The 13,504-nt window shown below is 40.8% G+C and overlaps 1 protein-coding gene across 2 annotated transcripts; it reads right to left on the bottom strand.

The window, feature by feature from the left end:
- Positions 1–5,455: 5,455 nt before the first annotated feature.
- Positions 5,456–12,549, bottom strand: LOC310822697 (uncharacterized protein). 2 transcript variants are annotated; one of them, XM_083695139.1, is made up of 7 exons: positions 12,504–12,549; positions 12,132–12,163; positions 9,431–9,527; positions 7,886–8,842; positions 7,462–7,629; positions 7,192–7,287; positions 5,456–6,849 (listed from the first exon to the last, which is right to left on the bottom strand). In XM_083695139.1, the coding sequence occupies exons 4-7, from the start codon at positions 8,837–8,839 to the stop codon at positions 6,523–6,525; spliced, it is 1,545 nt and encodes a 514-aa protein (XP_083551265.1). In that variant the 5' UTR covers positions 8,840–8,842; positions 9,431–9,527; positions 12,132–12,163; positions 12,504–12,549; the 3' UTR covers positions 5,456–6,522. The 2 variants fall into 2 exon arrangements, with proteins under 2 accessions (XP_083551265.1, XP_083551264.1); XM_083695138.1 differs by lacking the exons at positions 12,132–12,163; positions 12,504–12,549 and having other exon boundaries at positions 9,431–10,567.
- Between the last annotated feature and the right edge of the window lie 955 nt (positions 12,550–13,504).

Raw genomic sequence — 13,504 nt, 5'->3', positions numbered from 1 at the left:
CGACACCTTTGTGTCTGATGTTCAAGACGTCATTCAGACGATTGACTTGGATGTGCCGATTAAAAATGCGAATAGTAAAACCTTCTCTGCTACCGTCAGATTTTTGTAATAATGCAGAATAAATTGTCTGACCTATTTACTCTAGGGTCTGTCACAAGTGGGAGGGCCTCACCTAATGGAACGGAACCAACTCTAGAATTACTGGACATCAGCGATGAGGTCTGGGAGTGTTTTCTCAGGCCAGCCAGCATAACGCTATCACCAAGGAAGTCCTTGCTGAAATTGTGTCCACATACAGGACTGAAGTGGCGAGGGTAGAGTCCCCATTGTCTGTTGGAAGGAAGTCCTCGATTGAGTCCAAAGCAGCTGTTATTTTTGTGGAAGGTCATTTCTGGACTGGAGGATTATTCAACAACAAAATCCCCCTCACTCTATGATGACATGTATCTAGAAGATTTAGAGAATGTTTTTTCCCGGGTCAGCCGTTGTTCCAGCTTAGATAGACTGTCTAATGAGGACATTAGGTGTTAGGCAATGTATATATCTGTCCCCTGCAGTCTACCCAGCAGCACATATACAGATATGGAGGCCTCTGGTATTTTTGTGGCAGACATGAGGTCTATCACTCACTCAGCTGGGCCTAGTGTCTCTAAGGAATCTCTGTCTGTTGCCCTGAATCTAGTTCAGAAGCTTAAGAGAAGGCTGGGAGAGTTTTACGCACGGCTGTCGTCTTTTAAAGGCACAAGCCGAAAATCTCTCAAGAGCAAACTGCCCTCAGACCATGCAGGAGTGTTGCCAGAGTGAGCCTCTGCTGTCAACAACTGTCTCACAAGATGTAGTAGCACACCGTAGGGGTCAGAGAGAAAGCTCTCGACCAGTGTTGGCTCTGTGTTGCCCTGGGGTGAGCCAACTCCATCTCAAACACAGCACTAAAGAGGTTTTGGTCAATTAGCATGTTTCCTTTATCAGGTGGCCTACATCAGATAAATTGCAGTTGTAATATGAACAAACTGTCTTTCTCTCATTCTCTGTGTAGTATTTTTGAGCTCACTGTTGACTGTATTCATGGGACTTGGTCCCCTGTGTTCTATAGATAGAATTTACAGCTTGTCTTTTCAACAACAGCCTATTATTAATATTATTGTTATTAAAAATGTAAATATATCTATGTTACTGTCTGGTTGATAATGATTCATTTTAATTCTGTCATAAATGTTGAATGGTGTGAGTGCAGTTTGTTTCCGCGTTTTCAAGATTGTTTGTACTTTGGAAATTGGTGGATGTCTCTTGGCTTGTATGCGTTTCTTTGTGACGTAGAGTTATTCAGATATTCGTCTTGAGCTGTTTGAACTTTATATCCAGCACCGACCACGGCAAGCTTAATTTACGGTGATACCACCTTACACCAGTAGAGTGCACTAATGTATCTTTTTAACAATGAAGGAAATGTAAATGTATATCATTGTCATTACTGGACAGTGTCAACTATGAACCCATCTTCATTTATTCCAGACGAGTTGCTTCCTATCGTTTTTGGATAGATGGCAGTAGATAGTAGTCAACTATAACCTAGTTGTTAAACAAAATCCTTCCTACAATGTCAAATTTCATGGACTGTCTGAGTGAATTGCGTTGTACGCCATGTTGTCGGAAATCTTATTAATTCCTCTGGCCATTTGATCTGAATGGGGACAAAATGTATCCACTTTTTCATATATTAAGCTTGACACCTCAATTAAACTTTACAATGTGTAGACTGACTAACTGACTAACTTCCATTCAGAGTTTTGATACTGTTAGCATATTAGTAGTACATAACATCAGTAGTATGTAGTGTGTTTCTTTGCTGGTGATATTTCAGTGTGTTAGTCGTACATACCATCAGTAGAACATAGTATGTTTTTGCTGATTATGTTTCAGTGTATTAGTGGTACATACTCTCAGCATCAAAATCCAGCTGCGGGTAATACATGTCACAAAAGAGCCCTACGACATATTCCTCCGTAGCCTCAGTAGCCACAGCCTCTGTAGGTACCCCCCCATCCACCACCCCCCGACCCCACCTGCCCCTCCTCAGAAAGCAGAGCGGGAGCGGGAAAAGTCACAGTGAGATCCCCAGGAGAAACATCGACATCACCACTTCCTCTCCCGACTCTGGCTCGACAACCTCTTTTTTAAGCCCATCCTGCATCATCCCCTGAGCTGACAGCTTCACTGGATGGACCTGAGCTCTCAGCTTCACTGGACACTTCTAGCTTGAGGACAGTAGAGGGAGCCAGCCCCCCAGCCCCCCACACCTAGGCGCTCCATCCAGAATCCACCGGTACCCACGTGACACCGCCTTCCGCCCTCGTCCATAAGGGAGCCTGCCATGATTTGAGCGTCGCACCTCCCTACTGAAGTTCTAAGTGGCATACTCAGGTGGAAATGCAAGTCAGGGGAGGGCCAGACTTTAGACACCATTTTGTTTCATACAAGTTGTACTTTTTGCGCTAGACGCCAATTTATCTGGAATCCTATTCATTACTATGGCCATTTGATCTGAATGGGGACATTTAAAAATGAATGCACTTTTTCATATTTTAAGCTTGACACCTCAATGAAACTTTACAATGTGTAGACAAACTAACTGAATAACTTCCATTCAATGCTTTGATATTATTTAGACTTTTGAAGTTTCAAAAACAAACATGGGTTTCTATGAGGATCATTGGGTTGCTATACGTTCTATCTATACCTCACCACTCCATTCTTCCGATTTTTCAGGTGCGACTCCTCCTACAGCTTTTGAGCTTGGTCAGAGTTGAGTTGCTTACATTCATATTTTTCAAACCCATTAAAACTCCTATTATTTAACATGGTGAAATGCGTGACTGTTGTTGCTAGGCGACCTGAAGCAGTGCCTTAGCTGGCAAAGTAGCTAGCAACGATTAGCGATTATGCTAACACGAACTTCGTAGGCATTTCAATGCTAGTAACAGCTTAGCTTGCTAGTAAGAGAACTTTTTTAGAAATTGTTTTTTTTTCCAACAAAAAGTGTGTATATTTATTTCAGAAACTGTAGTGGAAGATATCTTAATTTTCCATGAACTTCCATGAACTCAAAAACTCCTACCTTTTAACATGGTGAAATGCGTGACTGTTTTTGCTAGGTAGCTTGCAACGATCAGTGCTCCAGCATTGAGAGTTGACTGTCACACTTGGTCAGCACTGGACAGCGCTCCAGCACTGAGAGTCTAGCCTTCACACTCGATCAGCACCGGACAGCGCTTCAACACTGAGAACCCCTCACTCGGACAGCGCTCCAGCACTGAGAGTTAAACCGTCACACCCGACCAGTTCTCCAGGACTGAGAGTCGAACCGTCACACCCGACCACTACTCCAGTACTGAGAGTCGAACCGTCACACCCGACCACTACTCTAGTACTGAGAGTCAAACCGTCACACCCGACCACTACTCCAGTACTGAGAGTCGAACCGTCACACCCGACCAACTCCCCAGCTCCCAGCCTCATGCTTGATCCGTGTTCCAGCACTGCCCCACGTTGGCCACCAAAAATGTCTCCCGGTGAATTTGCGCTATACAGGGTACCGGTCCAGCTCTCTTTCTAACGGGTTAAATCTCCTGTCGAAAGGGTCTCACCCGACTTGGATTCTAGAAGATAATTCAAGAAGATAATCTTAGGCTGGTGTCGAATATATTCACCCTGCTGTTAACTGTCTACTTCCCACAGTTTCCCCTGCTACCGCTTAATGCTAAGCACTGTAAGTGACCTACAAATTAGAACTCAGCATATGAAAGCCACAATGTTTAACAACGCTTCTATTCTTATATGAGTGCCAGTTGGTGTGGTTGCAGGAATTGGATTTATACATGAGGACAATTTATCCAAAGAGGATATTTCAATAAAGTGGCTAGAATAACCAATCAGATCCTTTGATGTAATATGCACAGTGTAATCTAACTCTTTATGTTTAGCAAGGAGGATAACACATCATTTCAAGTGGTAAGTACTATACTGTAACGACCCTGTGTAAGGCCCGTTAGCAGCTCCGCCAAGTGAGTTAACTCTCTTGGTGTTGTGGCTAGCGCGGCCGGTTTGTAAGCGGAAGGTTGCGAGTTCGATACCCGCTTAAGGCAAGCTACTCTGCCCCGCCGTTCGTTACATTGGTGTCAGAAGTGGGATGGTGCCCGTGAGGCCATCTGAGAGGCGTGTCCACGTGAGAGACTTGTATAGTGAAGCGTGAGGGCACGCTCTCCCGAACGGAGGGGATAGTGTAACGACCCTGTGTAAGGCCCGTTAGCAGCTCCGCCAAGTGAGTTAACTCTCTTGGTGTTGTGGCTAGCGCGGCCGGTTTGTAAGCGGAAGGTTGCGAGTTCGATACCCGCTTAAGGCAAGCTACTCTACCCCGCCGTTCGTTACAATACTATGTATAAATCTAATAAAACTTTTCCTTGGTTTGCAGAGTTGTTCTTTATTCAAGCATTTATCATTACAGCATGGCAATATAAGATATCAATAAAGTGATTGAATGAAAAAAGAATAAAAATACAAAAGGAGATGAAAAGTAGTTACGGTAAGTCTATACAACGAAGGCTACAAGTTCTCCCGCTCACTCACTCCGGTCTATCACCGCACCCTCAGCCGAGGGACTCCGATGACTCCCGAAATCCAAGTAAAAACAAGTCCAAGTAAAAAGAAGGACAAGATATCAAAAATTGATCATGGAGGAAAGTAAAAAAACAGATGACAAATAGTACAGTAAGTTAAGATATCGAGGGCTACAAGTTCCCCCATTCCTCCGATATGTAGACTCACTCCGGTCTTCACCGCACCCTCAGCCGAGGGACTCCGATGTCTTTCGTTATCCAAGTAAAAAGAAGTATTTAAGGAAAAAAGAATATTTATCGAAGAAATTATCGAAATGAACAAAATTAAAATGAATCAAATCTTTTCAAAGTAATCGTAGTAATTAGAGTAAAAGAAAATGTATATATGAGTATTGTAATGCTACAGTAAAAGTGTAAAGTAGTTTGACAAAATGCACTGTAAAACCCGATAAGTTAATTCAACTCAAAAAAATTGTTGTAACTGATTACATAAAACATTTTAAGTGACACTTACTCAATTTTTCAAGTTAAGAAACTCTTCTTAATTTAGTTATTTCTACTCAGTATTTTTGTTTTCAGAGTACTAATTAAAATTAAGTAGAACTAACTAAAACATATTTGTTACGTTTAACAGAAAACATTTAATTTCTTAGCAAGACAATGTTTACTTTAAATTAACTTAACTTATTTAAGTTCAATATACTTAAATATTTCACTTAGTTGTAACTTAAAATTCCATGAACGTGATATTTAATAATACAATAAATTGTATTAAGTAGCTTTGACTACAAAATACAAACATACTTTGAGTAAACATTAAAAACAGACTTACATAATTTAAATACAAGTTAGTCTTTTATTAAGTAACAGCAAGTAACAGCAAAGTGACAGTGCAAGTACCTTTGGAAAATGGCAAGAGGATTATCACTTCTAGAAGTGGACAATGAACTCCTTTCATGGTACAGGTAAGTTTTATCATGATACTGATATACATCGTGAACATTTTTAAACAAAAATCTTGTGGTTTTAAATACCCGACAAGTCAAGGCATTTCATCACACTGATGCCAAAATTATAGTAATCCAATATTGCCATAACCATTATGTATATAAAAATAAAAGGAATTAGATGCTTATGAACATGGCAATATATCTGATCGTTAACTGTCACCATATATAGGATATCTCCAACCCTATTCACTTCCATACAGTACAAACACTCCAACATTAACATCAAAAATACAGTACTGGTAGTACTTATAAAACAGTGCAAAGGCCTAAGGAAATGGCCGGAGGAAAGAACCACCACATTTATGAGTGGACAAACACATATGTGATATGTGAATACACAATTTTTCTGGGGGGAGAAAAAGAAAAATCATCCCTACTTCAACACCAAAACCGGGCCAGAACTCTGCTCACAGGACGCAGTGGGGGAAAAGTCACTGTTGATGCACGACACTGATGGTGAGGATGTCATACAACTTCCTGTAAAAAAACCTGAACTATCCCTTTAAAATCCAATATTATCATAAACAGTTCTGTTCATTGATCATCACCCATACATTAACGATATCACAGAAATGGCTACAGCAGTACAAACAGTATAGCAAAAATGAACGCACTACTAAGAAGCTACTTGTTTTACATTACTCCAAAACATAAACTGTTTTCCAAAAAAAGATATTTGTACTGCTGTAGCCATTTCTGTTATACACATCCATACAGTACAAACACTACATCAAAAATCACTTTTGAACAGTAACACATTCAAAATTCACTGAGAATACTGTCGAAACATATCTCTAAGAGGTTTTTGAAAAAAGAAAAAAAAAGTCTATCAAGTGCATCCTGTGCAAGTGTATCAAGTAAAGGAGCAACCTTGTTTTTGTTTGTCCATACACTTGAAATTACTCCACTGCCAAAATGGCATTTTTAAGGCTCAACACCCTAGGCTTCAGCTTCCCATCCTCCAGGGAGTCCAGGCCCATCAAGACTTTCTGGGTAAAGTCAAATGTATTGGCCAAGGCTTTTGGGTAACTTAGATGCAGCGCATAAATCAGTGCAAAAAGCATGACAAATGCGTCAGCGATTGTGGGGAGATCAATAACCATGTTACCCTCAAGCACGACTGCAATCCTCTCTGGGCAGAAGAATGTGGCATCTGTTGAATTGGCACTGATCAAGAGGAGCCCAACTGGTATGTCGTCGATGTTTGGTTCATCAGACTGCGACATCTGCAGACAAGAACAGAGATGTTACCTGTGACCCCAAACTGCCTCAGCTATTTCCCAAAGATACTTAACAGCCACTATGTATGTATGTATGTATGTATGTATGTATGTATGTATGTATGTATGTATGTATGTATGTGTGTATGTAAGCTCTTATCTTGAGTAACCAGGTCATGCTTTCTGGAAAGAAACATATCCTTTGAGTTTTTCAAATTTACTTGCGTAATATTCAAACACTGACATTTTTAAATAATTTAAAAAATACAGATTTTCTAGATTCGAGTAACAGAAAAAATGTAACTCTTTGACCAAAAATAATATACTGACATCCCATAATATACTTACATCCCATTGCTTCAGAAATCCGGAGTCATTCTCCTGCAAATATGCAGGGAGAGCACGGAGGACAGCAGCACGTCTGACATAGACGTCAACTTGTTCCTTGGGTGTGAAAACATATTCTTGCTTTACTATGGCTGGTAGACAGCATAGCCACACAACACTGTAATATAACAATGAGCCCTCCTATGTCTTTAGAGGTCAGAGTCCTACCAAATATAAAGAAAACTCTACTGTAGCGTCATTATCAAGCACCAAGAAGCTTACACAACGTACCTGGAGGTCATAAATCCTGAAGATCTCACTGAGGACTTCTGCTACTTTCCCTGTGCGTGCAGCTTTCTTCCTGAACAAGCTCAGAAAACGGGGGGTGTGTTGATCCAACTCAGCATAGAAGCAGTTCTTCAGGTTGATGTTTGAGATTCTGTGAAACTCTGCACAGATCTGTAAAAAAAATAAAATGACTGTTTAAATCAGAGTATTGTATATGTGTCCTTTCCGAGAAGGAAAAATAAGACACATGGCAATGGAAACTGCCACACTAATGCCTGTACACTGACATACTATGGCCACTTGTTAGCTTTTGGAGAAAAATTAATCTATATTAGAGTAAGACTGTTTAAGTTCTCACCGACACAGCCACACAAAATAATTATATTTAATACATCTACTCAAATGTGTGTTGTAAGAAACATATTACCTGTGACTCAATTTTGAGGGCAGGCCAGCGTTCCAGGATCTCACCGACAAGTGGCTCATCACCGATGACCTCTTTGCGCCGCAGGGCAAAGGTGGTCTGCATCAACTTTCCAATCAGGAGAAGGTTCTTGTCACTCATCTTCACTTCATCCACGATTTGGAGTCTCATTTGTTCAAGGCTTGCAGCATCTTCACCTCTTGGGAAATTAGGGAGGAAATTCACCTCTGCCCTCTTTGCTCTTTTGATGTTAGCATGGGGAGCTTGTCTGTCTGGGTTGTTTCTGCTCCTCTTCCCAGAATTTACAACTACCTCAAAAATCCCTGCACGACTCAACTTACTGCGGTAGTTTCCCATTTTAAACTTCAGACTATTTTTCCAACCATACCATCCTGTCTGAGATCCTGGCTCTTTAAGACAGGGATGCTTGGTAACAAGTGCTTCTGCTACCACTGACAAGTGCTTATCCTCAGGGTATGCTGTGAAGCTATGCATTTTGTTAGCAAGGCTCTCAAGAATATCATGCTTTTGTCCCTTAGATAATCTAAGAGTTCTCCCTGTTCTCTCATATGTAGCATTTCCTTCACCAAGTAAGAATTCTACGTCATGAGAAAAAGTTGGCACTGGAAAAACATCAGGCCATCTTTCAGCCCTGGCTGGAGTCATAGCATGAGGCAATATTATTGTGTCATCTGATGCTACTGAACTGGCATCACTCTCAGACCTGATCACTTTCAGTACAGCCTTCTGTGGAAGTTCTTCAATGTCTACAAGTGAACATAACTGCCCATCAAAATCTGGATCTTGGTATGCTAGGCTAAAGTCTTCGTCTAGCCTAAACTTTTCTTTCATCATAATTTTTAGCTCATCCACAGATTCTGGACGTGAACTTAAAGTCATCTTTCTAACAATGTCTGGGGAGGTATGGACATGAAGAAGGAAGTTTTGAGCTGCCATTTCCTATCATTAAGAAGGAAAAGAGAGACAGAATTCATTAATGAGAACCATTTGGCTGAAAAGAATTGCCAACAATTTCCTTCATGTTTCAGTTTTCAACGAAAATCATTGTTTATGATTGGTGCAAGTCATTATTTCAAGCAGAGGGCACTGTTTCAAGGGACTGTATAATAGAGCTGGGCAATGTAAGGATATCATGATATGAGACCAGATATGGTCATATGGTGATATGGCATAAGTTTTGTCATTTCCTGGTTTAAAGGCTGCATTACAATCTGATCTAGCTGTTCTATTATTTCCCTGTACCCACTTAGTCATTATATCCTAATTACTGATAATTATTTATCAAAACTCATTGTGTAAATATTTTGTGAAAGCACAAACAATCATCCCTACAATATTGTTGAAATATTAATAGGGGTATTTGGTCAAAATATCTTGATATTTGATTTTGTCCATATTGCCCAGCACTATGGTACAGTACAGGTGCCTGCTTCTAAATACATTTTAATGCTGCAAGTCTCTGATCAAAATAAATCTTTTTTGCGTCAACATCAAATGCCCATCAATAATGTATGCTGTGTGGCTTACTGTGTCATTTAAGTCTGACAGCTGATGCACAAAGAAGTTGCCTGTTGATGTCAGCTCAAATGATCTTAAATGCTCAATGTACCAGCACTCGAAGTCCCTGCAAAGAAAAGACACAGAGTTGTTCACAAGCAGTACATGTTCAATTCTGCTGAATTTTGGAAGTCCTCCAGTCTGGCCTGCAGAAACAAACATTCCTTTTGCAAACTCTGTGCCATTTATGGAGACCTTTGATGTACTGTATATGTTTTGGCTGTCTGTCTTTGTCTGTATGAAGTCTTTGGCCACTTGTGGCAGTGTTTCGACTTGGACCGAGGTGACACTTGAGGCTTGTGTGTGGGGTCTGAAAAAAGATGGCGCATTGAGGTGATATGCCATCATATGCTGATGCCTGGTTGCAAGAGTTTTCAAGACATTCTTGAAATTCTGTGTGTCGTGTATCACCCTCTTGAAAAACCGATGTTTCCCCTCAAACCTCATGGTCCACAGGTTAACAAGTGGCCCAAAACGCTTTGTCAGTTCTGGGTAATGCTCAATGTAATGATGTTTGGGTCGGAGCTTAAAGTCTGGAAACACTGCTTGAAGACCCTGTCTGTGATCACTTATTTTAGCCTGCATGTACTGGATGGATTCCTCTGTGAAAGATGGGGACAACACCAGCTGCACAATGTCTTTCAGGTCCATCAATATGGCCCATGTTTCATCTCCTTCAGGAACTTTACTTCCTACCATAAGAGGCAATAACCTCAGCAGAGCGGAATTTTCATGCCCATTCCCACCAATGCTTAATTTGGCAGCAAAAGTTTTTGGGATTGGATGTGGTTTGTCAAGCCTATCAGAGTGCTGATATGGAAATGTGCGAATCTTTGTGTTTAGATATTCAAGTGTGAAGTACTTCAGACGAATCATCTCACGGATGCACAAGGCCAACTCCACTGGCACAATACCCTCAAAAAGGTCGTGAAGTATATCAGGCGGGAAACCAGAAATCGGATGAAAATGCTGCAATGTCTTACTGAGAGCGCACTCACCCTTAACGCCAAAATGAGACACATTTTCTCCTTGCACAACATTCTGCACATGAAGATCATGGCAGGTCTCTGTTCTCATGGAAAACTCTCCTTCAGAAACTTCTTTGGACTGTATCTGAGCTGCAGTACAGACACAAAATCTGCAGGTGTAATCTCCTCTGAAGCACTGTACAAAGCCTGCAAGACCATGAGCAGCCAAATTATCAGCTGCAACACACATGACAGTGCCTTTTACACATTGGCCGACAGGTTCAATAAAGATGCCATCCTGCTCAAGAGTTCTCAAATCTTTCAACAAAGGAGAAAGGACACTTTCATAACCGCAACTCTGCAAATCAGGTACTCTGCACAGCAGAGCTAGCTGTATGACATGAAGGCTGGACCGATACATACTGGGTACATTGGCTAGCAACCAGTATACTGCACAAAGCTTGTGGATCTTCCTAGCTGTGCCTAAAGGATTAGCTAGCTCAATGTCATCCACATACAAAATCAGTGACAACTTCAACTCTCCTGTTGCTGACAACAATGGATTTTCTTTGAAATATGTTCCATCTTCATGAGACATGTACATTCCAGGTGGTGATGGTTTAGCTTCTTGAATCTTGTCAAGAAGATCTGTATTTTTAAACATTATTTGAAGCATCTGTAGTACTGGAACATACACTGCTGTGTGCCCAGTGGAATCCACAGCATACTGTACTGGCATTACCAGAGGGTAGTTACTCCTTACAAATGCTTTCCTCCGCTTAGCAGTGGACAACTCTGCACCCTCAGCAGTAGTGCTGACAAAAACATTACTTTTCATGACAGCTTCCACAATTTCATTAAGAAGAGCATCATTTATAGACTGACTATGCTCTCCTAAAACCTCGATGATTGAGTCTCTCACAAGGGGTTTGGACAATGTGAATATTAGTGCCAAATTTTCAATTATGTTTTGTATCGCCATCTCTGATACATGCAGAACACTGTGCATTTTCAAGAACAAAGAAGCCAAGTTGTTTCTCAGTTGAGCTTGCAATTCACCACTGTCAAATCCAGACTCAGGAGGATTACACTCTGGAGCATCCAGCTCAAGAAAAGAGGGACCAGCTTCATCAGATTCATCTTGGCTCTGAACTGGTTGGCAGTCAGTTTCTGTCAAGATAATCTCGGTCTTAAAAGCTGAGACTTCACAGTCTGGATGAGTCCTACTTTTGTGAGCATTGAAGGAGGAATACACATTAGTACGGTAGTGACAATTTGTGAATGGACAATCCACCATCTCATTCTGTTTTAAATGTGTCCTTAAATGACTAAGAAGAGTTTTGTCATTAAAAGGTTGTTTGATTTTACACACAGCACAGACAAATGACACACATCCCACCAGATTGTCACTTTGCACTACTGTCTGAGTATGTAACCGGGTTAAGTGAGTTTTCAATGCATTTAATGAATGAAATGTGCAGACACAGTCATCATAGAGACAAGGCAATGGACTGACTGAGGAGAAATTGCTATGATGCAAACGATAGTGTTCAAGCAACTGTGTCCTTTTATCAAAGACAGTAGCACAAAGTTTGCACCTCCAAGCCATTGCAAAACCAAAATTATCCCAAAGATTTACGACTCTAACATATAGAATGAAAACGGGGCGAAGTTTTACATGACATTATGTTCAGTAGACATACCAGATTGAAGGCCCTGTTGCTTCAGTTTCAGCCTGCAGAGAGAGAGACAGACAGACAGAAAGAGAGAATTAAAAGTTAGACAGGCTGCAACCTTTATTACTGAAACAGGCATGCTAAGTAAAAATGTTGTCACATGCCGCTGTTTAATGGTGGAAAAAGTTTAAAGTATGCACAATTAATGAAAGATAACGTTAATACTGTCCACTTCAGTGGAGGAACAAATTAAAATACTGGTTTCAACTTTTGAATTTTTTTCCACTTTTACTGAGGCAGATATGCTAACCGCTGGCTAGGTTTGAACTGAGACATATGCATTTAATGAACAAAGTAATTCAACGCAAATTATGAAATGCAAACCAAGATATAACTCACCAGAGCAGGACGACCAAGGAAAATCTAAGATGATCGATGTTCCGCAAGCGCGTGTGGCAGTAATGGCGGACAAATTTCCAGTTTGGCCGGAGAGGCACGTCGAAGCACGTAAGGACGTATGTGACGTCATCACGTGGATTAAGAGTTGCTGTCAGATGATTTGAGTACAATACATCATAATCATCAAAGAATTAAATGACTGTAAACTTAAAACTGGAAATTTGTTAAAATGACTCAGCCCGTTTGTGTTGAAACAGTTCGTTTTTAAATTATGAGTTAATACATGTCATCTTTTTTAACCAGCTTGTACTGTTCGGTTTTACAGTGTGCAAAACAAACAAAAGTGTAATACTAAAGTGAGAAAAGTAAAATAAAATAAATCAAAGGAATAAAAGTGAAAGTAAATAGATTGGAGTGAAAGGAATTACCAAAGAGTTAAAGGAAATGAAAACAAATACTGATAGATATCCGAAATACTCTTGAATCCTCTATCAGCCCTGCTGATTTCTCCAAAGTAGCACTGTACCCTCAGCCAAGGAACTACAATGACCCACCTCCCAGTACAAGTGAAGTGGTCACTCAACCTCTAGCAATCCCTTCCACTGAATATAGCCAGCTAAAAAGAGTGAGCCTACTCCTGATACTAACAGCAATTCAGACTGGGGGCTTTCTAAATCTAAACTCTCTCCGGAGAGGATTTTGGTTGTGGATACCCCGATTGGGAGAGACTTCCTGGTCTCTTTAGGGATACGTCCTCCTCTGAGATCTGTGGAAAAAGGCCATTAAAATAGGCCTAACAACAAGTTTTGTATTACCCTGCCCCTTCATGAGCTCCTCTGAGCATAACTTTTTCAGGTGAACAAAGTTTCTAGGTCCCCTCGACATTTAGAGTTCCTCCTTACAGCCCTCTGGGTCGTCCTTGACTATTACTTTTATCAGAAACCACTGCCATCTGGACTCAACCCAACTTCTCTCAACTTTGACTTAATTCCCCTTTCTCT

Source organism: Argentina silus (genome assembly GCF_951799395.1).
Source record: "Argentina silus genome assembly, chromosome: X".
Taxonomy (NCBI): domain Eukaryota; kingdom Metazoa; phylum Chordata; class Actinopteri; order Argentiniformes; family Argentinidae; genus Argentina; species Argentina silus.
Note: the sequence above shows the minus strand (reverse complement) of the source record. Positions and strands in the feature narration are given on the sequence as shown.